Raw genomic sequence first — 25,477 nt, forward strand, 5'->3', positions numbered from 1 at the left:
AGTAACGGATGGAGTCTTTTAACTGAAGGATTTCCCTTTTCCCCCTTAACCCCTTCTTATGGTGGGCCTATCTTTGGAGAGGTAAGGGGCTTCAATAAGTGGGCATTCAATCTCGATTCCTCTGGTGAACGACTTAACCTAGTATAGTATAATGTGTTCCTTACGTACCATAGCCGTACAACACCTTCTTGCTGAAACTAGTCGCGAAGAAATGATTTTAGAGGATGTACATGAATGGGCTCAAATAAGACATAAATACCTAGGTAGGTACCTATACTATATTATATTGACAATGGGAAGGAATTGTTACGTCTCCTATACGCTTGGGACTAAGATTAGTTTACAGATCCCTTTCGACACGCTACGGACCCCTTCAGGTCCAATTTCCAGCCTCTCATCCGGCAGGCTCTTAACCGGATGCCCCCAAGCTTTAACACCAGTCTTGTCCTTCCTGAAATTATGCTGGAAATATCTGGAGAGTTCAACAGCTTCAGCCCCCCGAGGGAGTACATCCCCATAAAATGTGCTGAGTAGGCGGTAGATGGCGGCGTCATCCGACGCATCGAGCTCCGTTATTAGCTTGCCCAGGAGGAGCGCATCACGCATCGCATGTATACCTCCTTCAGCCTTGAATGGCAGCATCAAGTGCACAGCATCGCCGAGCAGAATCGCCCTCCCAAGCGGTACCTCGTCGAGATGGCAGTCCGTTGGAACCCAGCCACCTTCCCGAATGCCTTCTGGGGCTGTCTCATGAATGAGGCGTCTGAATTTGGGATCCATGTGTGCGGTCATCTTCTTGGCGATTTCAAGACGTTCCTCCTGAGAAAGACTGTTGATCGCTGCGCGACCGGTGTGCTCAGCGAGAGGATCGTGCCACGCGATAACCCAGGAGAATTCTCCAGATTGGCCATCTGGCCATATCTTGGTGAGAGCCATGAATAGGTTGTTCCAGCCGTCTCCGCTGGTAACTGGTACGATGGCCATGCTATGTGCGATCTCCAGCTGACGCGCGAATAATTCACCGCTCAGCGTGGTCTCTCCAGTTATGGAGCTGAGCGGGACATTTCTCAACACCTCGCTATTAGGCTTCCCTAGTACATGCTCTCTTACTGCACACGTATTAAGACGATTTATTGCTATGGATTATTCACGGGGACAAAAGGGCTTACCAATGCTGTTTGCACCGTCGGCACCGATCAAGATGTCACCAACAGCGGTAGTACCGTTAGTAAAAGAGACCACCATTTTATCGCCTACCCTTTCGATATTTTTTGCAACCCTGCCATACTGGACGTTGATGCCGGTTGCTAGCCACTGCCGGAATCGTAGACGGTTAACGCGTAAAGTAGGAGTGGAAGGAGAGCCTTCCGTGCCGAGACGCTCATTATGGAAATAGAAAACGATTTGAGTTTCTAAGTTAAGAGGATTAAGATGATGAGCAGCGTCCCTTAGGTTGGGCATATCATCTGGGAATGCCTTGGACAGATCGTCTAAAATGCTGTACGATTTGGTAAACGATTCAGACATACGCAATTATGATAATTGGGAAGCTGATACTAACGTGTGCATTGTCAGAGACCAGCCCTGGGATCTAGCAACTACATGCTCGTCCCGCTCGAAGATCTCAAATGGTATTCCATTCTTCCGGAATACCTGGGCAAGGGTAAGGCCGCCAAGACCGGCGCCAACGATGAGAACCTTCGGCTTGTATCTAGCTTCCGACATACTTGGTTCTAATGTTTCTTTCATCTCCACGATAGTGGGTAACTTGTTCCTAGTAAAGACATGAAATAGGCCATCTCGGCTCAGATTAAAGTGGCAGACAGACCGTTTTTATGTACGAGGATCCCAGTAATAGCAAATGTGTTGCGATCCTTTAGCTGTTAGGGACGGAGTATCTCTCTACGCCAAGGTCCGGATCACACAACTGATATGTACTGAATAGGCAATATATAAGGCTTATTTTATACCTTATCAAGCGATGGTATCAAAAGACCGTAGCGCCACTAATTGAATCATATGCAAGGGATAGACAGGTTAGATTGGTTTAGGCCAATCCCACGATTCGGCCAGATACGCCTCAGCTTCGAATATAATTGACTTGGCTCGTATGAGCCAATTATATACGATTATCTGACCTGATCTGACTCTTGGAACTCGCTGGTTGTGTTTCTCCGTATTATACACGATTTGCTACCCATGTACCTAAATATAGCTCGATATAATATAGATTTTACTTTTTTGTTTTCACTTGGCAAATAGTAACCAACTTTAGGTGGGATTCTCCCTACTGGCTTGATACACATATACACATGTAGGTACTTAAGTATATACCTTGGTACATCTCACAATAATCCTTCGTAAGCCTACCTAGGTTAAGGCACTTAAGACATCGGGTTAACAAAATGTTTTCCAACCGAGGTACATCTCAACACGTGACCTTTAGTCACGTGTCATTCAAACATCTGGATGTATGTTGGGTGTTTATATAAAAAGTTTATTATAATAATTTGTAATTATATCAATTGTATAATATTAAACTTTGCTCTTTGAATTTAGCCGTTTTTGATATTTTAATCAAGATCGCTTTTTCCATGCTGTTTAATCTTAGCCCTTTACCCCAAGCATGAATCTGGCTCATCAACATAAGGCAATCTTTATATTGTCCTTCTTCATCTAGATAAAAGCGTGCAAATTGGCTCATTTTATACGCTCTCAAAACTTTCGGTTCAACCTCTGGTTCTAAACTAGTTTCACCGGTTACACCTGGTGCTGACCACATCAAATAGAATGTTACCGATGCTACTTGCACAAGGGCGCAGATAACACAGGGGTTGTCCATGGAGATCTTGTTCAATGCGTTCAATACAGACGAACCAGCACCAAGAAGCTGGTTATGCCCTACGTGTTCCTTTCCGTTAACTTTGAATTCCATAATCAAATATGGAAAGGCCATGCCCCAATAAGTTTGCTCAAGTTTTTCAGCTTTCGGTTTATCTGATAGGAGGGAGAGCTTTTTAATACTTTGAGCTCGATATCCAAAAGCTAAATCAGGCTTTGTAGTAACAGGACAGCAATATTCGCCGTTGGTACTTTGGCGAACAACATGATGACTTAACCATGGGACTCTTATGGAGTACATAACTCGACTCTCATCCTTCTGAGGCCAAAAGGCGTTGTAGTTAACTGCCAAATATTGACAGACATATGACTGTATTTGTTCTTCTGGGAAATCTGGAGAAACCATAGTTTTAATCCACGCAATATATTTAGCTGATTGTACCGATGCTGGAATAATATCTTCGGCAGGTTGCCGCAGTTGATCTATAAGCCCAGGACCCCAGGCTAGACGTATGTCACGGCTTGTCATCCATATACAGTTTGGCCTTAGATAATCTCGCTCATGGTTCTTGCTGGTGACTAAGCGCTCGACATATTTGCTCTGCATTGACTCTATATTGGAGTCAAGATTCGAGTCCGCATACGAGCGATTGGTCGGTTGAGAACCTCCCCCCTTTTTGAGTTCCTCGACGCATGATATAAGGGTTAGAAGTTGTGCTCGAAAAGATATGTGATCCTCTTGGACTCGGTAACATTAGGTTCAGATCTATTAGGATTGAAATGATGTGCTTTATCCGGTGGGCTATAGAGGATGCGGTTGAGGGTTCTGAGGGTTCTGAAGGTTTGCTTGAGCGTGTTTCCGAGAGTTCTTTCATCGGTACTCTCGAGGGTTCCCGTAAGGGCTTTATTAAAAGTTGGTTGTTATTGGTAAATAAAAATAATGAGATAGTAGCTTCAGTTGGTTGTGAAGATGCTCGCCTTCGGATAGTAGTTGGAGCTAATTGTGAAGATGGCCTATATAAATACATTTGTATGTATAAAGGCATATAGTAAAATTGATATATTTATTTAAACTTATAGCACTTGCGTAATTGTGAGAAATGTAAGATATGTAAATAATTAACAAGCCAGCTTTGTTAATATTATCTTTATGATTGATTATTAAAAATCCATGTAATAGCAATAACCCATTAACGCAACTAAACAAAAGTATTTTACTTACTTATTTGCATCAGAAATATTTGTATTAGGTTAGGTACGTAAAGGGTGTACCTGCTCTACATATCGTAGTTACTTCCAAGTTTCCTAGGAGATGAGGAAGGAACCTCCTTATATGTAGGGGGTACCTTCCCTAGAAACCAAAATTCTTGCTCGTTGCCTGGCTGATCTTGGCTGATCTTGCCGTTCCTTCCTGATTTTATTGATTTTACCTGACTGATTCTGCCAGGTTGATTCTGCCAGACTGATTACCGCCCTCCTAGAATTTCTATATAAACATAGCCACCTCGGCCCCAAACCAGAAACTTAATTTACCTTTCACCTTTCCCATTACATAACACAAAACCAACCACCACCATCATCATCCTACCTCATAGGTAACATCAAACCTCAACCCTTGACTATTCTTCATGACTATTAGTCACTATAAACATGTATTGTAATACCTATTATGATACATCTTTTCCTGTTCTTGTACTTCACCATATCACACTTCAAGGTTAGCCTTGACTGTCCCGACACTTGAGACAACTTACCTATACCTGCTTCATCTATTCATTATTACTTGTTAACCTCAAGTTATACAAATTACTTCAAAAAATATTGTTTTTATGGCTCAGCCTTCGCGTCTTCTCGGAAGCGCGTAAACAAATATTATCACGAATATTTCATGCCCTTGGTAACCCTAGCGCATCAAGGTGGTCGAGTCTCTCCTGGTCAATTTTTACGCCGCCTTACACTTGGAGGAGGAATTCCCAGAGGGAGATATTTCAACCGAGAGGACCTCCAGACAGAAGCGACCGACGAGCTAGACGCCACGGATCACTTCCTGGCCGAGTTCATGCTGACCGAGTTCCAGCGCTACGCGGATGAGTACACCAAACAGAAGGGCAGAAATAACTTCAATATGCAGTATCTTCAGACCTTAGCATGGCAACAGAACAAGTCAACAAAAATGGAACAATAACAACAACTTGAACAATACCAACAAATTCATTAACCTTCAATTCTGATCATCATACTCACTTAAAATCCTCTTCCCAAGTCGTCACCATCCCACTGGCTCCTAGCGTCACTTGTTATTGAGACCACAGCCACTGTATCACTCAACAACAGCATTCCGTTGATCTCTTTCCCCAGACCGCTCTACTACCATAGGAGGAAGTACCTGTCACAAGCTAGCGTTATACAGAACACCAGCGTCTGCGCGACTGCTAATGGCTCTTCTGTGCTGCGACTTCACCTCTTGCTTGTCAGTCAAGCGTGTCTCTGACACTGCATATTGCATAGCAACGTGATTTAATGTACGGAGGAAACCTCTTAGGGTAGTAGACTCGGTGGAGATTGAGTCAGAGGTCTGCATGCTTGATTGATGATTGCAGTGCTTGTTAATCGATATGCCTGTTGATCCTTGAGCGTGGTTGACTTGATGAAAACCAAGATAAGAGATAATATTTTGCGATGCTCCATGCATATTAAGGTAAGGCCCCCCAAATTCCCCTTGTTATTACGCTTCTGCCTCCCTACTTTCCTGCTTAATGGGTGCTGACTTTTCGCAGCCAGAGGATATGTGCACTTAATCCCCTGGTAGTGGACTGCAAGGCCCAGCAACTATTACAGCTGTTGCGCCGGGCTGTAAACAGGGAAGAGTCTATTGGCAGATACATAGTAAGTACATCACCAGCCTTGTAAGGTAATAATTATTGTAACTTTAACGCCACTAACCGCATGGGATATTTAAGCTAGGCCAGCCCTACAGAAACGGAGCAGAATAAAAACAGTTATCTACCTAGGCACCGAGGCACAATATTGCGAAGTATTATTGTAACAAAAGTCGCTACAGCAGGGCGGAGGGAACCGCAACGAGATGATGTCCACAACAGACTGGCCTCGGGCAAAGGAGAAGCAGGAGCAGGAGCAGAATGGGTAGAAGGGAAATTGAAGGCGGAAAGGCTATGGGAATAGTATCTTCACTCATTGGATTATGGGTTGCTTCAGGGATACTGGGGAGTTTATTAGTAGGTTAGTGCTATAAGAAGCAGTCCACGACATTTCTACCATAATAAATCAAGTCCGTACAACTTATACACCGTCCTTATGAGTTTTATAAGTGGAGTAATAGCACGGAAACTTATCGATTTTCAATACAATGAGCTTCTCTATTTCTACCTGGATACACTTGAGAGATAACTGGTACCTTTTGAGAGGGGCACAAGATATGGCTTACCATATTTTATGATATAATTATGAGGTATTAACTGGTAACAAGGACTGCATTTTGTTGCAAGCCAAGAATGCTTTAAAGAATCCCATATATAAAAAGACCAATACGCGGTATATATCTAGAGAGTAGATTTTGCCTTTCCAACTCTAAACTTCTTCTTTGCATCAAGAACCAGTATAACATGGCGGGCTAAGCAGAGCAATTCCATCTTCTCGTCACAAATTGTAACATCAAGATCCATCCTCCCCCCTTCTAACATCCGAGTCGCAGCCCTCGTAAAAGTCCACTTCACGCCATCTTCCGGTAGTCTTCGCTTGAACTCGATGTCCAGAGTGACGGTGTTGTTGAATATCGTGGCTTCCATGGCATCTTCGAACGTGTTGGTCAGCTCGGCGGGAACACCAGGATTTGAAATAGCCCATTGCTCGAGCTTTCTAAAGTTGCTTTGGGCGTCGTACGGGCCGCAATTCTGCAGAAGCGTGTCGGACATGGAGGGGATGCAGTCGGACATCAACGCTAGGTATGTAGCGTCCATTCGCTCCTGGCCTAGGAAGGTATTCCACGCGTCATAGATGTTTATTGGGAAGCCGTCTCGTGGATTCAGCACTAGCTGGCGGCGGGTGAGGGGGAGGAGGTCGCCGGCGACGTGGGCTGGGAGCCAATTCCCATCGGGACGGTGTGCTAGCACTGCGTCGAAATCCGGAGCCGGTTTGGGGGCTGGATGCAGACTCCAGGCTGTAGATGCTGTGGGACCGACAGACTTTTCGAAGTTAATGGATGTTGCTAGCGCAATGACTTTTATCTGCCCATTCTGCGAGAGGTGCAGCTGGATGGTGCTGGTGCCCGCACCGACCTTGAGATCATCGACCGAGATGGAGTTTTCGCATCGTTCGCAGGCGCGAAGGAACTCGAAGTGGATGGTGAAAACATCGGGCTGCTTCTGTGCCGCCAGCGTCGTGTTAAAATGGGTTGAGGCGGCAAGGTGGATGGCGGCGGCGATACTGCCGCCGTGGAGGACTGAGAGAGAACTGAGGTTAGTACTGTCCTCAGACGTTGCGGAGTAGCAGGTTCAACGGTACATACCAGGCCCGATAGTCCAGTCGGCATGGTGAGAAATAGTGTAGGAGTGCGAAGAGATCTGCTTGAGATCAATTTGGTGTTTGAGGGTATTTGTCATGATGATAATGAATGAATACTAAGACTCAAGAGGTATTCGAGGGTGAATAGGTATATAATTACGGATTATTCGGCATGTTGGTTTCGATGGTGGATGGAGGTACACCCAAGGCACGGGGCCAACGTTATCGACTCCCTTACTTCCGGATACAATATACCTTCCTACCTACGCATGTAGTAGAATACATCAAAGAATGACAAAGTAATAAGTGTTTCTTGGAATGATGTTGAATTGTTCCTTGTCTGCCCAGATGGTCTGTCTGTATACCTAATACCCTCAACTCGAGTATACTATCGCTATGAATTCGAGTAGCTTGATCATTCACCCTAGGCGTAATCCGACTGCTGCCTCTTCCTGAACTGTAACATTGGGCCACGTCGTATTGAAATATACGCGTCAGTCAGGTGGAATTGCTTGCTATCGCGTGCGCCCCATCCATATTCGGGTCTCCCTGACCCCAACGTAGAGCCCGGTTCCCTCCTGACATCAAACCGGTGAAGAGTCCGAGCGAGTATAATCATCATTTCCATCATTGCGAAGTTTTGTCCAAGGCATCTACCAGGTCCTCCAGCAAAAGGATGACTACTAGACCGCGCCCTATTCACGTCCTCCTCCGTTACGCCCGTAGCCTCGTCCACAATCCAGCGCTCAGGCCGAAACAATTCAGGGTCGCCGTAAACCTCCTGATTACGGGATAGTGCCCAGTTGGTTATACCGACAATGGTTCCCGGTGGGAAATACTCTCCTTGGATCTCGAGTCCTCCTGAAAGCACTTCTCGAGGAAGATCGCCAGGGACCGCCGGAGAAAGACGCATTCCCTCTTCAATGCACGCCCTTAAGTATACCAAAGAAGAAAGCTTAGGTCCGTATACAATATCATCGGGTGTTTCGAACTCGGTACGAATTTCCTGAACAAGCTTCTGGTAACGCCAGCTGTCGCCTGTTACGTAGAATAACATGCCAGAGAGGGCAACAGACGCGGTGTCGGACCCGGCAACAATTAATAGGTTGGCCTTCGCTCGGAGCTCGGCCTCCTTATACGCTGGAAGGCCAGTATCGGGGTTACGGGCTTCGCACAGGAAATAGAACATATCTTGGCGCTGCTCAACTTCTGTTTTCCCGGCCTGTTCCCGATGTAAGGCAATCCTCTCAGTGACGCTATCATAGACAAATTGTTTATATTGTCGGATAGGTGCTGGTGTCAACAACGCGAAAAGCTTGCCCAAACCCCTTGGCATCAGCCAAATAATGTGGTCACGAAAGGGAGAGCGGCTAATCTACAACCACCCAGCCGTCAGCACGGGCTTGATTCTAAAAGGGTGATTAATGTGAGGAACTTTACCGAATTACTTAATTTCAAATAATCAGCCATTTTGTGGTGTACGGTTTTCAGGGGGTTAGCGCCAGGCTCCTTAACATCGAGAGACTTCCCAAAGCTGAGGTCCCCCATGATATCGAAGACTAGACCACTAATCTTCTCCGAAATATCAACCGCGGGTGACCAAATAGAACCGTCCTTCTCAGTAAGAAGTTGGTTCCAACGGTCCAAGTGCCGGATGACGAAGCTTGACGCGGCGCGCACCGAATTCTCCGTGAAAGCGAGGCTAAGTAGCCTTCGTTTCCGCGCATGTTCGGCGACGTCGACTGCAGAAACCGTTGTAACTTCAGGGCCATGGAAGAGGCTATCCTTGTAGAAATTACTTCGCCGTACATTTGATTTCAGGCCGTATATATCCGCATAAGCTGCAGGGTTGTTGAAAAGGACTGCGTTTGGCTCCGGGCGTATCTTGTCACCATATATCTGAAACTGTTGCCATAGCCAGATGTGTCGGTCACCCCGAGTTGCGTGGTACCACGAGGGTATTTGACTTGCTCTGGCAAGGAATGGACCGGGGATGTTAGCCAGGGGATGAAAGAATAGGTTATATACGATATTTGCTAGGTACTATGTTCGTTCAGTCTGAGTTATTTCTTTGAGAGCTAGACACATACTACGAGAAGACTAATTACGAAAGCCGCTGCAAGCCATTCCATAAGGCTCATGTTGCGAAGAGACAGATTCAACATGGCGATAGGAGACCTAAGTACGAGTGGAAGTGTGTCGATTGAGGTTGTAAGTTGGATGAATAGTATGCAGTGGAGGGATCCCTATATTATATAAACGCATAACTACCTAGCTAATTAAGCAACATAAAGATCTCGCGTTATCATAGCCAGATCTATGACATCAAGTATATCACATATAAGACATAAATTCTTGTTAGCAATTACGGTGTTTTTATTTTGCCCTTTTTGCGACAAAGAAGGTCATCTCGCTGGCTTGTTGTGGCGTGCAACCTTATACATTAAGTATGTTATGTAACGTAACCTCAACTCAACCCTACGTTCGCAATATGGTACTGATGCTTAGAGGAGTGGCTTCTTAGTTCCAATCAGAGATCTCGACTGGCGATCTCCGTCATCCGCCACAGAAAAGCAAAAGGGAGAACTGCCAAGCGCTGGATGAGACAATTGAGATCTAAGATGCCTACCTATTAATTAAATGCATTTGAAACAAAGCTAGCAGCAATATGGAAACTTGTGAGGATATACTCATCAAGTGTTAGATGCGAATTAATAACCAACGGATAATAGAGGGCTAGCAAAGGTTGACATACACGATGCAATACCCTAAACAGGCTGCGAGACAGGTTGTTTGTCTAACAGATGCTCATTGTTTAAGGATTCTTCACTGCATACGGGCAAAAGTCGTAAGTAAGCTCTCTTATACAAACACCACCGAGTTACTACCCATCCTACCCATTTAAATATTGTAGTGACGTAGGAGCATCCCATCTTCATCCCTTGCGTAATCTCTCACCATGTTTGCTCTTATTTGCATCCACATAATTTACTTATATATAATACATAATCCTTTACCAATATATCTGTATAGTCCCGACCTTCCATATATAATCCCCTCTATATACATGCTGAGATAGTTGAGTACCTAAGTAGATATGTGCCCTATTCTGTTTAAACCCGTATCTTGCTCATCTATTATTATATGTCCAGATCCATATATACCTAGCCAGTACAAAAATGTGCAAATATGCATACATATAATTCACTGCCACGCAGAAGTTGGGGGTTGATTGGGATCGTGCATTGGCGTCTGATTCGCGTAGGCTGTCATCTGGGGTGCGTGGGCAATGAATCCGCCGTATTCTTGCATCAAGTAGTTCCAATCCATCTCGCCGCCGAAGTTTACGTCCGGGAACGCGGTCACGAATTGCCGGTTCATGTCCATCTGCGGCATGCCACCGCCGAATATGTCGGTTTCCGGGTATATAGGTAAAGCAGCACCTGGTACGCTCGGTTGTTCTGGTGGCGTCGGTGCCGTCGCAACGTAAGCACCGCTTATGACAGGGATCTTGGGCGAAGGCGTTGGTATCGGCGACTTCCTTTTAGTCGCCTTGGGTAGTCGAGCCGCAATTTGTCTCATGTACGTGATGAGGCGAGGCGGTGCTAGAGTACGTCCGAGAGCGGCTTCTGCAGCCTCGCGCGCGTCCCACGCCTTTACAAAGAGAGTGCTAAAGGATAGATGCATAGGACTACGCATGTGAGATGTCATCTTCCTCCGGTCAGCGTGCTCGCAGATGGTTTCCCATGCACGCTCGCATAAGTCACCGGTCGTACGATGGCGGAGCTCGGTAAGCAAGCATATATAAGCCGGGAATGGGAAATGCATATTAGTATACCAGAGGAAGCCCCGTAAACTTTCTCTTGCTTGCATCATGGTATCATACTCGACCATCTTAATTGCCTCGATGAAGAGTTGTTCCCTCTCGGCTGTCGGTAAGGGAGCAGGTGCCGTAAGTGCAACACGGAAGAAGCCGGATACTATCTTTAGCTTACAGATATTCGCTCGCGTCATGAGAAGAGTCATGTAATGAAGTGGGACTTTAGGGTCACAGTATTTCAGGTAGGTATCCTCCATATGGGAAGAAAATCGTTCGAGATAGCTCGACAACCGGTGGTCGGCAACGCTTGCAACCGCTTGGGGATTTGTTTCTGAAGACTGGCCCCTCATCTTGTCGTTTCCTGGCGCCTTGGCAAACTCGAGGCGCGAGAGAGAGAACATCATCTCAGTCGCACCGGTATACGGTGGAGGAGGGTCTTTCGCGTGTAAGTGTAAGTTGGCGTCGTCGATGTTGAGCGGTAATTTGCAGTTACCCCCATTGGATATAGCAGTGATGATGGAACCACATAGTTCTCCTATTCGTCGGTCAAATCCGGCGAGGTTCCACCATAGCCTTCTCCTCTCTTCCACTTCGAATGGCGATAGATTAAATTGAGCACCGTCACGATGCAAACCCATCCTTTGAGCAAGGCGCACCGCAATTCCTGTTAAGCAAAATAATGACCGGGGGTCCGAATATTGTCGGATACCCAGCTGATATACGTCAGACCTAGACCTCAAATAGACGAGGCGATTTTGATCTTACAAGATATAAAAGGTAAGCTTGCAGCAAGGTTAGATCCGGGTTGCGCATGAAGCCTGCGTTTAGGAGGGCTTGCTGTGTAGCATAATAATACTTGGCCAGCAAGTTGTTTCTCGATTCGTTAAACGTGGCCTGGCATTCTTCTTCACCTATACTTGTGATGGCCATTAGGTAGATTGAAAACATTAACGCCTCGAGGGACCTGGACACCTTTTCGAGGCTTGCTCCGGCTTCGATAATCCGCACTTGCAATGTTGGCGTATGCGTAAGCTTGAGAAGAGGATTAACATTATTGAGGTAGATCTGCCATAACTGGAATATTTGGATGGCGGATGGGTGTTGCGAGGTGACGCTTTCGAACTGACCGCCGACTACAAAAGGGAAGCCATCAGGGCTGTCAAACATCTTGTCGTATGCTTGATTGATGGATGACCCAACGTCTTCTTCATCGGATGAGTCTCTAATTGCTTCATCCGTTGCTCGAAACTGGGCCAATATTAGTATAGGGTGACAAAATAGGAAAGAGAAAACTGCTAGCCTCTTTCTGAAAAGGAAACCATTTGAAAGTCCTAGTGTTGTAAGCGGTTAATCAAGATACCGGATGGAATGTTCCTCGCCGATCTGAGGGCAGGTAGGCTTACCTAGGAACATGGGCGGTCTCGCCGGGTGATGAGATTAAGTCAGGGTCCACACCGGCTGGAGACTCCCTACTCCTCTGCCTTATAAACTCGGACTCCAGCTCGTCACCGTCTTCAACGGAGCCGGGGTCCACAATCTTGACGTCCGGACCCAGCGAATCAAATTCGATGCCGTTCTGAGCTAAGAGGGCTTCATATTTCCGCAGACGCTCAACCAAATCTCGCTCGGGGACGCGCTTCTTGCGGCGTCTAGGTGGTTGAGGTGGCACAACACGGCATTCGACATTTGCCTTTAGGCAATTGGAGCAGGGCTTGCTCTTGTCGCAACGTACCTTGCGCTGCTGGCATAACACACAGCTATGCCCTCTTGTAACCTTTATCATGGAGGCGTCTGGATTGGGGGGCGTATAGTTAACCGAGGAGCCCGCAGGCGGCGTGGGTTCATTGCTTGCCGAGCCATCACCAAGCTGGGACTCTGGGGTCGGGGGCATGGCGAACGGGGTTTCTTTTCCCTCTTCAGTCGGTCCCGAGGACGGGTTCTTACACCGCTAGCAATAAGCGTGCAGACAATTACCGACGAGCTAACGAGCTAACGATCAACAAAGCTCGACTAGGACTCGACTAGGTAACTAAAAAGTGACTCTGTTCTACATGGGACGAAAAGCCTCAAGACCGGGAGCGAGCATTGATTGGCAAGCAGGCGCAAGAACGATGGTATTGATGCGGGAATTTCGGGACCGAGAGGGGCACGGGCAATCAAGAGAAAAAGGATGACTGGAGATGTCGCGAACGGGCTCGTGCAGGGTCTTCAGCTGCTGTGTCGCTTCTGGAAATTAACAGATGAGACGGGGGGGTTAGAGATGAGAGAGGATGGGCAGACCAGACCAGACCATTCAACCCCATCTAGACTTCTCGACGAGAAGAAAGGAGGGGGGATAGATATGCAGGTCAAATCAAAGGGGAAAGATGTGTGCGTATTTTCGTTACAGTAGGACTTAAATTGTGACCTTACTATGTAAGAGGCGAAACCATCGAATTGTGTATTGAATTGTGCAGATAAGGGTGCAGATAATTGGGAATTGGGAATTGGGATATAAAGACCAGAACGGTTCTTGCAAGAGCTTGTAAGAGCTTGTTTAATTTTGTAGAGAAAGGGGGGTTTTCAAGATTCACTGTCCATTTGATCCCGGAGTGCAGCTATTACAGGTATGTTACGGATACAGTGGCTATTGTTTGCGCAGGTAGACGAAGATAGACCATGAGGATTCAAAGACGATTCAGGATAAGTATTTCTGGGTTATTCAGGTTATTCAGGGGTTTGGAGGGGGGAGGGGGGGATGTACAATAAGTCTGGGGGCAGTTAACAGAACATCCTTTGACAATATGTTAGGATGTTAGGATGTTAGGATGTTAGGATGTTTAGGTAGGATGTCATGTGGCGGATGAGGAAAACAATTTGAGCAAAGAAAAAAAAAAAAAAAAAAAAAAAAAAAGAAGAAGTTTCGCATCCTTCAAACCCAATCCATTCATTCATTCGATAGATACCCCCTCCATAATCAACGGCAGTAGGCAGTCCGACAGGGTTCAGCTCACAATTGAACCATGACGGAGCAGTTTCGAAATTGGCAGTAGCCTCGTATGTAAGTCTCGTAGATGTTAAGCACCGATCACCGACGAAGCTGAACGAGTTAGCAAACTAACATATCCAAAAACTCTTTGATAGGAGATTTGATAGGATAGAATAACCTGTTTGTCGGGGTTGTGGTCTGCAAATTGCAATTCTCGTTGTTAGCGTTGTTTAGCGCTCGGCGTTGAAATATCATCTTTCGGGACCGAGAACGCCGCTTGATCCTAAAATATGCAAGCCTGTTAGTTAGTGCATACATGTACAAATACATATGCCTTATGACATACTACATGTAGTTGTGACATTATGTATTCCGTACCTACATAACATAATAATACATGTTTAGTGTTTAGTTTAGCTCAGCTTTCTGTGCCATTCAGTATTACAGTCATTGTAGCACAGACCCACTTCGGACACATCGCCTCGGTCCTTACCTCCCCTTAAAAGTTCCGCCCGAAAAGCATAATAACTTTGTATCACGTGGCAGGTTACCTATCTTTTATGTTTATTTCTCCAGGTGATTTAAAGCTTCTCGGTTATATATACGCCAATTCGCTCCCGAACTGCGTCCCCGTCTCGGTGCTCCCCAATGCCCCGGTATAGAAAATGTCAGTAGGTAGGTACCTATCCACGAAGAAAAGATGTGGGTCTTCGTATATCCAACGTGTAAACCACTTGGTTGTCCGTCTATCTTATGCTGTCCGTCCTACTCGACAGCTTATGCCAGCCAGGGGGCTTGTTTTTCATCGCTTGTTTTTACGTAGTTAATGCTAGAGCATACCTACCTACATACCTACATATATAGGTAGGTATGCATTCCTTTTTATCCCTAGATTCAAGGTTTGCCTAACCTTGTGTTGTCTTGGACCAATTAGAAAAATAAGAGAGGACTACTTACTTGGATTCTCCCAGCTTCGCTTTTGTCCTTTCTCACATTCATCCCTTCTTTCTCCCCATCCTTGGACCCATCCTACATCTATCCTCTCGGAACTCCATGGCCGAACTGTCACGGAAGATATCCGGGGCGGGTGGCCCTTCAGTAGTAGCCATGCCTGACGATGTAGAGAAGACGACCGATGCTAAGCCGGCGCGGCCTGAACTTGTTGACGAAGCTGAGGAGAACTTCCAGCCAAAGACTTTGAAGTTCTGGTCTGTTATGGCCAGTATATATATTACTCTATTCTTAGTAGCTCTTGATCGGACCATTATCGGTACAGCGATCCCCCGGATAACACAAGAGTTCAATAGTTTAGGGGATATCGGTTGGTATGGCTCAGCGTATCAGTTAACAACCGCGGCGTCTCAGCTGGTATTCGGTAGAGTATACAGGTTTTACGATATAAAAAAGTATGTTCATAAACTCTTCTTAAAATAGAGACGCGCGACGTAGCTGACATCTATTTAACAAGGGTCTTCTTATTCGTTGTCGCGTTCTTCGAGATCGGTTCCGTCATTTGCGGCGCGGCTCCAAATTCGATTGCGTTTATTCTTGGCCGCGCTATCGCCGGCTTTGGCGCTGCAGGTATATTCACCGGTGTCTCCATCATCATGCTTCCCCTGGTACCTCTCCGAAAGCGGCCGATGTTTCAAGGGATCTTCGGGACTATCTTCGGAATCAGCTCGGTCATGGGTCCTCTCATAGGCGGTGCTTTCACTGATCGCGTTACTTGGAGGTACATTATTTTCTTGTTCTTTTTTCATCCGTTGGAATAAACTAACGTTGGCATGACTAGATGGTGTTTTTACATCAATCTTCCTATCGGTGGTGTTGCAGTATTATGTCTTCTAGCTGTGAAACTTCCGACGAGACCACCAGAGCCAGCAAAGTTCTGGGAACATTTCACTCGATTGGATCCTCTAGGGACATTCTTCTTTGTCCCGAGCATCGTTTGTCTCTTGCTCGCACTCCAATGGGGCGGATCTACGTATGAATGGAATAGTTGGCGCATCATCCTTCTGCTAGTTCTTTTTGGCGTCCTACTTCTCGCCTTCATGGCAGTTCAGGTGTTGATGCCAAATACTGCAACCATCCCCGTTAGAATCATCAGCCAACGTAGCGTTGCTGCTGCGGCTACTTTCATGTTCTGCGTTGCTGCATCGATGATGATGAGTGTTTACTACCTACCGTTGTGGTGTAAGTCACCCCCCTCCCCCAACCCAGATTCTCCGATAACATCGTATGCTTATATTAAACTACAGTTCAAACTGTACAAGGCGTGAGTGCTGTGCAGTCCGGTATTAACACGATACCCCTCGTCCTAAGTCTCGTCGTGTCCAGTATTATATCTGGTATCTTCACCCAGAAAGTCGGATACTATGTTCCCTCGATGTTAGTCTGCCCTATGATTATGGCTGTAGGGCAGGGCTTGATGAGCACCTTCAAAGTTGACGAAGATTCTCCTCACTGGATTGGATACCAGATCATTGTCGGGTTCGGGCTAGGCATGGGAATGCAAACGGCTGGCCTTTCTGCGCAGGCTGTGCTTCCCAAACCGGATATTCCGACTGGTATCGCTCTCATGTTCTTCTGCCAGCAATTAGGCGGAGCCGTCTTCGTGTCTGTTGGCCAGAACCTTTTGAGCAGTTACATTGTCGGACATGTGACTGATATCCCCGGCCTTGATCCTAAGAAAATTACCAACGAAGGTGCCACAGATCTTGTCAACAAGGTCCCGCCTGAGTATAAACTTCAAGTAAAAGAACTTTACAACGGGGCCATCTCAAGGATATTCCTATGCGGCATGGGTGTGGCGCTTGTCGCCTTGGTAGCGGCTCTTTTCATGGAATGGAAGAATATCAAGAAGACTGGGCCGAAAGGTCCACCAGGAGCGAGGCCCTCCGAATCGAAGGAGAATGATTCGACTTCTGCAGCGGAGGAACAGCGAAAATCCACTTCACAGGACGCAACAGTGAACCCGCTGCGACATTCAATTCAACTAGACGGAGACAAGCGAAAATCCAGCGATTCATATCATCAATCCCAGGCATCAGGCCTCCCTAAAGTTGTTCCCGAGGGGCAAGTTAACCGCTTAGAAGATTGAAGATTTTTTGAAATAGAAAGAAAGAAATAATAAACAGGGCGTTATAGACGAAACTGTTATAATAATAATGAGCCTGGACCTGTCTAAATGCTGATATATTGGTTGTGATATAGCTGAACAGGTCGGGCTAGAATTGGATGGGAATAAATGGATAATTGGATACTACTCCGGAAGTATACCTTATATATAGCAATAGTATTGTTAGAATTAGCTTAACTAGATAGATCGTAATAATAGTTAATAAGTCTTGAACTTGGAAAGATGTAATAAAGTTAAATTGTGTAAAAGGCGCCACGTCTGACGTTGTAAGCTTATTTGCTTCGTGCGGTAGCATTTTCTTATCCTTCGGTATAAAGGTATTACGTGGGTTCATGGGTTGGGATCGGGTGGATACTTGCGGTATGATATGCTTTGCTGCTTGCACGATCTTCAATGCTACCTAGGTACTATTTAGGTAATCTATTAATGAATAGCCTGGTCTAAAAATAGATGACTATTGTTGATGCTTAGTCAAATACCCCCTAAGTCTTGGCGCAGTCCTTACAGTATAACACAGCGAGCATCTGGAACCAAGCTTGCAAGTTTATCTGTGCTGTCTGTCACTTTACATAATAATAACAAATTTAACCCTGATCTTTTAATCAGACACTACTACGTCTACGTACAGATCTCCAGTTACTTCCGTCGTTTAATCCGTATTAATATTCCCGTTGTTTTCACCTTGTTTTCAGCTACATTATTGACATCATGATTAAAGCCCTGAGACTTAGGTTTTCTCCGCAAACTTCGGATTGGTCGATTGTTTAATACGAGATGATCATTCCCCAGTTTACACACCTTTGTACAGTTGGTTTACATGGGGGTAGACAAGGAAAAAAAGATTCGTTCAGGGGTCGCTAATCTGAGTGCTAGCGACGTTCCGTAGCGGGCCGTGATGGCATCCATATAAGCCCGTTATCTGCGAGAGATGCATTTCCAGATCGTTCATGGTTAGGCTCCGTCCTTCCATAAGATAAGTTGTTAATGGAGCCTTGATGCCTGGTCTCGATGTGGGTTTTAGGTAGTAATGGTCTTGTCTGCCTATGGATCGTTCCATTAAGATTCCTTCGCTACCATTAATGGCCTTGTCCCTGACCAGCTGAACTCTAGATGGACGAGCCAACCTTTCCGCGGCCGTAAAGGCTGATTCCATTTATTTCCATTTATTTCTTCTGGAAACCTTTAAATACGGCTGTCGAAGAAGCTGCATTTGTAGGGACATGGATCCTCTCTTTAAAGAGTACGCACTATGGCGTACGCACCAGTCAAATCTAGCTGAACTATCTAACCTGTTTGTCGTCATCATGTTTATTATCGAACTAGGTTTTATAATTCCAAATAAGTTGATGGGAAAGAGCGGGAGCAACCGAGGAAGACAACTATACATGCATCATTAGATATATCATTAGACTAAGACAGACTAGAGTACATGCTCACGCAGAGGTCGGATAGAAACATCCGGGTTTACTATTTTCGACATCTATTTTATAGTTTAGCTTGTCGTAGTTAGTTAGTACATATAAACTCACGTAAGGGTATAAGTCGGATGATAATATCGGTTGATAATATATCGGTTGAGATACGCAGGTATTAGTCGCTTGCTTCGGGTAGAAGCTCTCATGTAGTTTGAACATTATTGGATATCAGGTATGAGTAAACTAGCAACCTCTCATGTCTATTGGCTATTGCAAACCACCATACGGGCTTACTACGGGGCTAGCATGGCATTCTACCTGTCATAAGGTGCCAAGCTGCCCTCCAGCCCCAGCACTACATAGTATACCAACCCGCACCTCATGCAGCTCTTTGCCGGTTGCTTGGTAAGGCTGGAGATAAAAATGGAACGGCTACACCAATCCCGCCAGATCAGACCCCGATATACTTAGTCAGGATGGGACCCCCTTATGTTACCTTGCAATTCGAGGTAAACTAGCTGAGTTAGTACTTCGCGGCACGCCATCATGTTATTTTTGCAAAAGTCTCTATTTGTTATCCCGAAGTGGAAATTCTGGGCAAAAGAACTGTACGGGACGGGATTAGGTAGTTCAGGCAAGGGGAGGGCATACGATCGGCGCACAGGACCGGATATGAATGGGGATAGCTCGGTACTTTCTGCTGCCTGCGCCATCGGGATGAAATACGTGATTCCGTATCATCAGACCAGCATAATGAGTATGGAAATTCCATACTCTCGCAAGTGAGATTGGCTATTCGCAGGAAATAAGGGGAGGCTTATAATATAAAATGCGGTAACACGTATAATAATAAATACGACTAAACGCTCTCGCATTCGTCCCTTCGGTGGTCTATTATATGCATAGTACCAATTAACAAACAAATTCAACAAAGTTGCTCAGGATCATTGGCACCCAAAATTGTCACCCTCCAAGTTCAAAAAAGCAAAAAAAAGGAGGATTACACAACCGCATACTCTATTAATCTGTATTATTCGATATATTACCATAAGCTGCCATTGACTATGGAGCCTACCAAGAAACTCCAATGGGAAACAAGTCCAACCCCCTCCGGCGACGACATGATCGACCCGGCGCTGTCATTAGACAGTACATCGACAGTGTCAACATCAACCAAGCGCAAGAGAGCAAGCAAGCCCAAGGTTCGAACAGGTTGTATTACTTGGTTAGTCTATCGACCTTGATATGATTCTTGATCATCTGCTAACTTATACCGTTCAGCAAGTAAGTTTGTTCATTATATTAACTGGGTACATATCGAACGAAGACTCTCTCTTGTCTGTGTCTCGCTTCGATACTAATTCTGGGTACTTCTATTGCACTTAGTATACCTACCTACCTACCTACCTACCTACCTATATCTTACATTTTACATCCATTTATACCAAATATGACCCCAAAGCTATTAGAAACTAAGCTAACTATCTCGTAACAACACAGGATACGGCGCGTAAAATGCGACGAGACCAAACCCGCGTGTACGCGGTGCACGAGCACGGGACGTAAATGTGACGGGTACGACGGTGCGCCGCCACCACGGCCGAAGAAGCCAGCATCGTCCTCGCCAGACCAGCTAGCAACTCCTTTTCCCACGCCGACCACCGCAACGGACGGGTATCTAGGGGCGCGAAACAGCTTCGCCGCCGCGTACCGGGGAAACTCCGCGTTGCAGATCCTCCGCCCGCTGGCCGCCGACATCCAAGGCACGGAGGAGGAGCGCTTGTACTTCCACCGGTTCCGGCAAGCGGCGGAGGCCGGGCTAGCCCTGCACACGTCTAGCCTCGGGGCGTCGTTTTGGCGTCGCTTGGTGCCGCAGGTAGGGCATTCGGACCCGGCGGTGCGGCACGCGCTGATTGCGCTGGGAGCCGCGCACGAAAGCATGCAGCTGCAGCGGGGACAGAGCTACCAAACGATGAAAACGAAACACCCAGCACCGCGGATATCCTCGCGGAGCGGCAGTCCGGCCGAACGATCACGCGCTTCGACGCCACCGCCCGAGGACACCTACCAGTGCGCGGACCAGTTGGAATTGTTCATGATCCAGCAGTACAACCTATCGATCTACCACCTGCAACGACACGTGCAGCCGGGGTCGCCACCCGAGAGCGTCGAAACCACACTCATATGCTGTCTAATATTCGTCTGCATCGAGACGTCCCGCGGCAACGAGGCCGCGGCGTTGGCGCACGTTGCTAACGGCCTACAGATCATCAAGGCTTTGCCGCCAGATTCCGAATTTGCGAGTCCTTCGTCGAGTTCCACCAGCAGACCCAACAACGGAAGCAGAACCAGCAGTAATCAGGGGTATAGTGACGGCGGTGCTGGCGGTGGTACGGCTAGTGGCCTCCCGCCGCGAATATCACGTTCTGACTGGCGACAGCTTCTCGATTTCTTTCTTACACTCGAACCTAGCACCGCAACGAATGAATTCAGCAGCAGCCAGCCAGCAAGTCCGTCATGGCCGCCTACTGCCACCTGGGAGAATCCGCCGGAGTGGTATAGTGAGATGATATCGCAGTGGGAAACTGAGGCGGCCGAGGGAGAAATGAGGCCTTGAATCTTGATACCAGCAATAATCTAGTCAATAAAAAAAATCTACTAATATGATAAACTAATTGCTACAACTGGCTCTGGGGCATTGATCAGTGTGGCTTTTTAAATGCTAGAAAAAGCATTTTCCTGGCATAGGCGAACTTGTATCTGTATCAAGAAAGAAGATCCATCTTAAGGGCTGTAAAACCATGGGTAAGAATTTCGATTTGTATCAATCAGTCTTGGCGTAATCCAATGATACACTCCCTTAAGGCTCCCAATCATCAACACATTAGTAACGGATCTGCTCCAATGTAAAAGCTAGCGAGGCTATCTGGGGAAGCCATCGCAGACAACGCCGTGTAAGTGTAAGCGAAATAGGGCTATATCCCTTTCCTTAAGTCAAAAAACTCCCCATCCCGGCCGCACTCAAAGGGTATCTTGCCAACAGGGGAAAAACAAAAGCATTAACAAAGGTTCTTAAACCCTTCAAAAACCCACATGCTGCCTCGTCCTAAAACCCGATCATAATCGACCATTCACGATCTCTTTCTCAAAGATCCGAATACCGAAGATGTCATAGAATGAGAAAGGCTCAACAAGTTCTAGTTTCACTCTTAATAGTGGGTCATCGTCATCGTCCTCATCGCTCTCGCTCGTAGCACCCCATTCTACAGGTGCGATTGGGAAGAGTCCGTTACCAACATAGTCTTGATTTGAGCTTGGGACAGGTTTCTTGTCTTTATTCGAGCTGGCTTTTGACTTCCTAGGGACTCCTGATTTCCGGACAATTCTTACGGCTCGTTCGTCGTCACCTAGTGCAAGCCACTCGAGTTTCAGCTCAGGGTGGAAAGAAAGAGCGTCAACTATGAAACGGCGCGTCTCGCGCATGACAGAAAGGCAAGTGTCCTCTGTTCTGAAAGAGATGAGCTGTAGTGCACGGAGATTAGTAAGGCCAGCGATACGCTGAATTAAAGTATGCTATATGTTGTTAGCCACAATTGTATAAAGGTATTGTTACGTATTAACGTATAGGGGAAGTGATGCTTACAATTGCACGCATTCCCATTATCACGGCCAGTTCTTCAAGCACTTTTCCACGCCTGCAGATGTGCTGCATTGTTTTCTCATCCACATCCCATGAACTATCAGCTTGGTTCTTGATCATGAGACGTTTGAGAGAATGCATATCTATAACATAAAGTTAGCAATTTTCTAACAAGGGTCTTGAACAAACTCAAGAGATGAACCGTAGGTAGGAAGTAAAATGACTCTGAATGGTACGTACGCTTCTTCAGAACAAAATTCCGGATTTGTTCGATAGTCGTGCCAGGGTTCGGCGCGAAACTCTCTGGCTTATACTTTGGCGACCGCTGAAGCATGAATACCTCCTTAACACAGTCGAGCTGAGAAATAAGGTGTAAGAACTGCAGGCAGACATCATCTGTAAAGACTTTTCGTAATGGAAGCGGCCTCAGGCTATTTTCTTTCATCATCATTACCCAAAATTTCTTTTGCTCGCCCACGTTGAGCAAAGTAATCCGCTTTAGTGAATGCAAATCTATAGCCTTCCCTAGCACCGAAGCCTTGATTGGTATAAGATGGATGCTGAGAGAGTGGAGTCCGATGCCTCTCGTATCTCGGGCATATTTATTCACGTTGCTAAGATGCGTCTCCGTCCCGTTCGTGGTTAAACTGTCTGTTTGAACTGCGTTATCGCAAGCTACGTCTTCTACATCGCAACCGGTACATTCTAAGTGCTGTCGAGATTTATCCTGGCGATCATCGTCGACGCCGCAAATAGCTATACGTGTCTCCTTGGAGAATCTGTTAGCATAATCCTCCCGTTCAGTTTCCACATTGCGTATGTCTTCGGTATTGGGGACTCGGACGACATCGTTCGGTTCTGTTGCATTGGAAGGAATAGTGCTCACTTCTGTCGGGTTAAATAGTTCCTTTGGTGGTACTGTGTCGATAGACGCTATTTCAACAATCCGTTGAAACTCAGCTGTCAATTGCTCCTCCGGAATTTCGATATCGATATCTTCTGGGTTAGCATCGTATGTGTCCTTTGGTAATGATGGAAGTGGCTTGAGTCCAAAATTAAGTGACTGGGACTGGGACTGGGACTCATCTGGCTTGTCTATGTCAAGCCCTAATTCATGGTCTTTAGGCAACGAATGTAGCCCATCGTTAGTGGGTAGATCGCCAGACGAGGGACCAGATTTGGATTTGGATTCCTCCGAAGTTACATATTTCTTTGCGGCTTTCGCGATTGCATCTAAAGCATCTTGTTGCTCAACAGATGTAAAACCGCTAGTACCGTTAACATGCGCCACCATACGCTCGAAGACTCTGTTAACATGATCTATGAAATTTTGTCCGTTATCCGAAACTGGCTGTTCCTCATAATCCTCCTTTTTCGTAGTTTCTTTCTTGTCTTCGGTGGATGAGCGAGTATTCTTTGTGTGCGATGGCTCTACCTCGAATATGCGGCCTAGCACCAATTCCTGAAGCTTACGTTCTTCCTGCGCTTGAAATGCCTTTGCAGGTCCGTTGTCATCGTAATTAGCGCTTAAAGATATGGGCATAACTTGAAATTCGTCGTCTTCGGACTCATCGAGCTCTGCGTCAGTGCAAGGTTTTCTTGCTTGCATAGCAAGGCTATCTGAAAACGAAAGCTTCACCTTTCTCAACGTCGATGAAGAATTACGTACGCAAACTTGAACCTCCGTTATCACGTCAAGGCTATCTATATCAAGAACGCTCAAACTTTCAAGGTTTCTGAAACCTTCGATTGTCAGGGGTTCCTTGGCGGTAGATGGTTTCTTTAGGGGTTTATTCCTCCAAGAGGGTTTGTAGCCCAGGGACAATGAGGATGTGGCCGGAGGGGGCCCATAAGCGACCACAGGGTCGAGTAGGGTACTGTTCGAATTGGTCCATTGAGAGACTGGCATGACCATAGCATCATACTCAGAATGCTGCACATTAGAGTCCGAAAAAGGCGGTGGAATCTGATGGATGGAGCTTCCGGCCTGTAAGCGCAAATGAAGATGTCTTAGCGACTTGATGTTATGCAGTGCTTTATAAACAGGCCTACTAAGCTCAACTCTAATGTTCCATCGAAAGGTATCAAGTGACTGGGCTTTCCGCAGCGTAAGAAGTAACAGGGTGTTCATGAACTTCCCGCAGCTCACAGAAGCGAGGTACGGTTTATAGGCAAGTTCAGCCCTGTCACCAATACTAAGGGTGTCGAGAGAGAGCTCCCTTAAGTGCTTCGCATAGTTGTAATCGCTTGCGACGAACGTCTCTAGACCGCCCGCGAGACCATCAATGGGGGAATCGAAATACGGATCGTCCTCGTCCGGGAAGACGATGTGGAAATTACGATATAGTTGGGCGGCGGCAAGATCGCGGAAGCGCCTGCAGACTAGGGAAAGACGAATCCAATCGGATTGGAAGCACTAACAACATGCCTATTAGCAATGTATTCCACGAGTAAGGAGTATATATCATTGTGATCCGCAAATACATGTAGGGGTTAGAACATACTTGGCTACATATTTCCTTCAAAATCTCATCAGGTAAATCCAGAATATTGGATGCCTTGGGAGCTGCTGGTGGAACAGAAATACTGGTGTTGAGTGCCATGGCGGTGGCTGCTTCGTGAGCCAACTCGTTATCTTTGGCTAGACAACAATTCTAGTGTAAATGACAAGTAGAAAAGCGTCTAGATCCGCCAATGTCCTGGTATCGGTGTTAGGCCCTATAACGACTCTTATCGAAAATGTTGCCGGAAGACTTGAGGACCAAATCGACTATTATACCGCAATAGCACTTAACACCTAACACATCGATCGAATAGCCTTAAGGAAAGTTAGCCATCGAAATGATATCCGGAGCGAATGTTCGTGGTTTAGAATAGAGATTGCCGTAGAGTTATGTGCAATATGCTGACTTGAGGGTCTTTGAAGCGCGAGTATGCGAAGGGGAGATGGAGGGGCAAAAACAGGTACTTAGTACATGTATCTAGCAAGGATGTGAAGAATGTATGGTATATGTACCTCATATGTGGAACTCGTACACTAGTGCCAAATAGTATTAGCCTTCTGCTGCTAAGTTGTCCGGGCTGTTAAGGCGTTTTGTTTTAGGTTCCGGAGGTATGTTAGTGTTGCTTGTAT

General features: G+C 46.2%; 8 protein-coding genes across 8 annotated transcripts; 2 read left to right on the forward strand and 6 right to left on the reverse strand.

Moving 5' to 3' along the window:
* Nucleotides 1-10: 10 nt before the first annotated feature.
* F4813DRAFT_352555 (putative monooxygenase) lies at nt 11-2,244 on the reverse strand. Its single transcript, XM_049242537.1, has 3 exons — nt 1,562-2,244; nt 1,170-1,498; nt 11-1,109 (listed from the first exon to the last, which is right to left on the reverse strand). Exons 1-3 carry the CDS (start codon nt 1,747-1,749, stop codon nt 316-318), a joined length of 1,311 nt encoding a protein of 436 aa, XP_049101927.1. The 5' UTR covers nt 1,750-2,244; the 3' UTR covers nt 11-315.
* Nucleotides 2,245-2,521: 277 nt separating this feature from the next.
* Nucleotides 2,522-3,448, reverse strand: F4813DRAFT_387455 (uncharacterized protein; the record flags this gene model as incomplete). Its single annotated transcript, XM_049246561.1, has 1 exon — nt 2,522-3,448. One exon carries the CDS (start codon nt 3,446-3,448, stop codon nt 2,522-2,524), a length of 927 nt encoding a protein of 308 aa, XP_049101928.1.
* Nucleotides 3,449-6,197: 2,749 nt separating this feature from the next.
* On the reverse strand, nt 6,198-7,460 carry F4813DRAFT_401459 (thioesterase family protein; the record flags this gene model as incomplete). The annotated part of the gene is made up of 2 exons (XM_049248408.1): nt 6,198-7,300; nt 7,367-7,460. 2 exons carry the CDS (start codon nt 7,458-7,460, stop codon nt 6,402-6,404), a joined length of 993 nt encoding a protein of 330 aa, XP_049101929.1. The 3' UTR covers nt 6,198-6,401.
* Nucleotides 7,461-7,623: 163 nt separating this feature from the next.
* Nucleotides 7,624-9,791, reverse strand: F4813DRAFT_330325 (cytochrome P450). Its single transcript, XM_049241125.1, has 3 exons — nt 9,453-9,791; nt 8,803-9,405; nt 7,624-8,737 (listed from the first exon to the last, which is right to left on the reverse strand). The coding sequence occupies exons 1-3, from the start codon at nt 9,525-9,527 to the stop codon at nt 7,787-7,789; spliced, it is 1,629 nt and encodes a 542-aa protein (XP_049101930.1). The 5' UTR covers nt 9,528-9,791; the 3' UTR covers nt 7,624-7,786.
* A 642-nt stretch (nt 9,792-10,433) lies between these two features.
* F4813DRAFT_330355 (fungal-specific transcription factor domain-containing protein) lies at nt 10,434-13,212 on the reverse strand. Its single transcript, XM_049241126.1, has 4 exons — nt 12,586-13,212; nt 12,483-12,513; nt 11,948-12,430; nt 10,434-11,895 (listed from the first exon to the last, which is right to left on the reverse strand). The coding sequence occupies exons 1-4, from the start codon at nt 13,071-13,073 to the stop codon at nt 10,567-10,569; spliced, it is 2,331 nt and encodes a 776-aa protein (XP_049101931.1). The 5' UTR covers nt 13,074-13,212; the 3' UTR covers nt 10,434-10,566.
* A 1,991-nt stretch (nt 13,213-15,203) lies between these two features.
* F4813DRAFT_401475 (MFS general substrate transporter) lies at nt 15,204-17,607 on the forward strand (the record flags this gene model as incomplete). Its single annotated transcript, XM_049248409.1, has 4 exons — nt 15,204-15,556; nt 15,619-15,882; nt 15,943-16,343; nt 16,409-17,607. The coding sequence occupies 4 exons, from the start codon at nt 15,204-15,206 to the stop codon at nt 17,248-17,250; spliced, it is 1,860 nt and encodes a 619-aa protein (XP_049101932.1). The 3' UTR covers nt 17,251-17,607.
* A 1,481-nt stretch (nt 17,608-19,088) lies between these two features.
* Nucleotides 19,089-21,376, forward strand: F4813DRAFT_352589 (uncharacterized protein). Its single transcript, XM_049242538.1, has 2 exons — nt 19,089-19,925; nt 20,198-21,376. Exons 1-2 carry the CDS (start codon nt 19,769-19,771, stop codon nt 21,319-21,321), a joined length of 1,281 nt encoding a protein of 426 aa, XP_049101933.1. The 5' UTR covers nt 19,089-19,768; the 3' UTR covers nt 21,322-21,376.
* On the reverse strand, nt 21,377-25,378 carry F4813DRAFT_352592 (uncharacterized protein). The gene is made up of 4 exons (XM_049242539.1): nt 24,849-25,378; nt 22,585-24,760; nt 22,348-22,487; nt 21,377-22,277 (listed from the first exon to the last, which is right to left on the reverse strand). Exons 1-4 carry the CDS (start codon nt 24,945-24,947, stop codon nt 21,822-21,824), a joined length of 2,871 nt encoding a protein of 956 aa, XP_049101934.1. The 5' UTR covers nt 24,948-25,378; the 3' UTR covers nt 21,377-21,821.
* Between the last annotated feature and the right edge of the window lie 99 nt (nt 25,379-25,477).

This window comes from Daldinia decipiens, assembly GCF_022478715.1.
Source record: "Daldinia decipiens strain CBS 113046 unplaced genomic scaffold F4813scaffold_8, whole genome shotgun sequence".
NCBI lineage: Eukaryota > Fungi > Ascomycota > Sordariomycetes > Xylariales > Hypoxylaceae > Daldinia > Daldinia decipiens.

Coding starts and splice junctions, on each gene's coding strand:
- F4813DRAFT_352555 (XM_049242537.1), bottom strand. CDS start 1,749: ATGAAAGAAACATTAGAACCAAGTATGTCGGAAGCTAGATACAAGCCG. Junction 1,499..1,561: donor TGGTCTCTGACAATGCACAC/GTTAGTATCAGC, acceptor CAAATCGTACAG/CATTTTAGACGATCTGTCCA. Junction 1,110..1,169: donor CGACGGTGCAAACAGCATTG/GTAAGCCCTTTT, acceptor ATACGTGTGCAG/TAAGAGAGCATGTACTAGGG.
- F4813DRAFT_330325 (XM_049241125.1), bottom strand. CDS start 9,527: ATGTTGAATCTGTCTCTTCGCAACATGAGCCTTATGGAATGGCTTGCA. Junction 9,406..9,452: donor TCGTAATTAGTCTTCTCGTA/GTATGTGTCTAG, acceptor GAACGAACATAG/TACCTAGCAAATATCGTATA. Junction 8,738..8,802: donor ATTTGAAATTAAGTAATTCG/GTAAAGTTCCTC, acceptor GGGTGGTTGTAG/ATTAGCCGCTCTCCCTTTCG.
- F4813DRAFT_330355 (XM_049241126.1), bottom strand. CDS start 13,073: ATGCCCCCGACCCCAGAGTCCCAGCTTGGTGATGGCTCGGCAAGCAAT. Junction 12,431..12,482: donor GGTTTCCTTTTCAGAAAGAG/GCTAGCAGTTTT, acceptor ATATTGGCCCAG/TTTCGAGCAACGGATGAAGC. Junction 11,896..11,947: donor AAGCTTACCTTTTATATCTT/GTAAGATCAAAA, acceptor GACGTATATCAG/CTGGGTATCCGACAATATTC.
- F4813DRAFT_352589 (XM_049242538.1), top strand. CDS start 19,769: ATGGAGCCTACCAAGAAACTCCAATGGGAAACAAGTCCAACCCCCTCC. Junction 19,926..20,197: donor GGTTCGAACAGGTTGTATTA/CTTGGTTAGTCT, acceptor CTATCTCGTAAC/AACACAGGATACGGCGCGTA.
- F4813DRAFT_352592 (XM_049242539.1), bottom strand. CDS start 24,947: ATGGCACTCAACACCAGTATTTCTGTTCCACCAGCAGCTCCCAAGGCA. Junction 24,761..24,848: donor TGAAGGAAATATGTAGCCAA/GTATGTTCTAAC, acceptor GCATGTTGTTAG/TGCTTCCAATCCGATTGGAT. Junction 22,488..22,584: donor GAATTTTGTTCTGAAGAAGC/GTACGTACCATT, acceptor TTTATGTTATAG/ATATGCATTCTCTCAAACGT.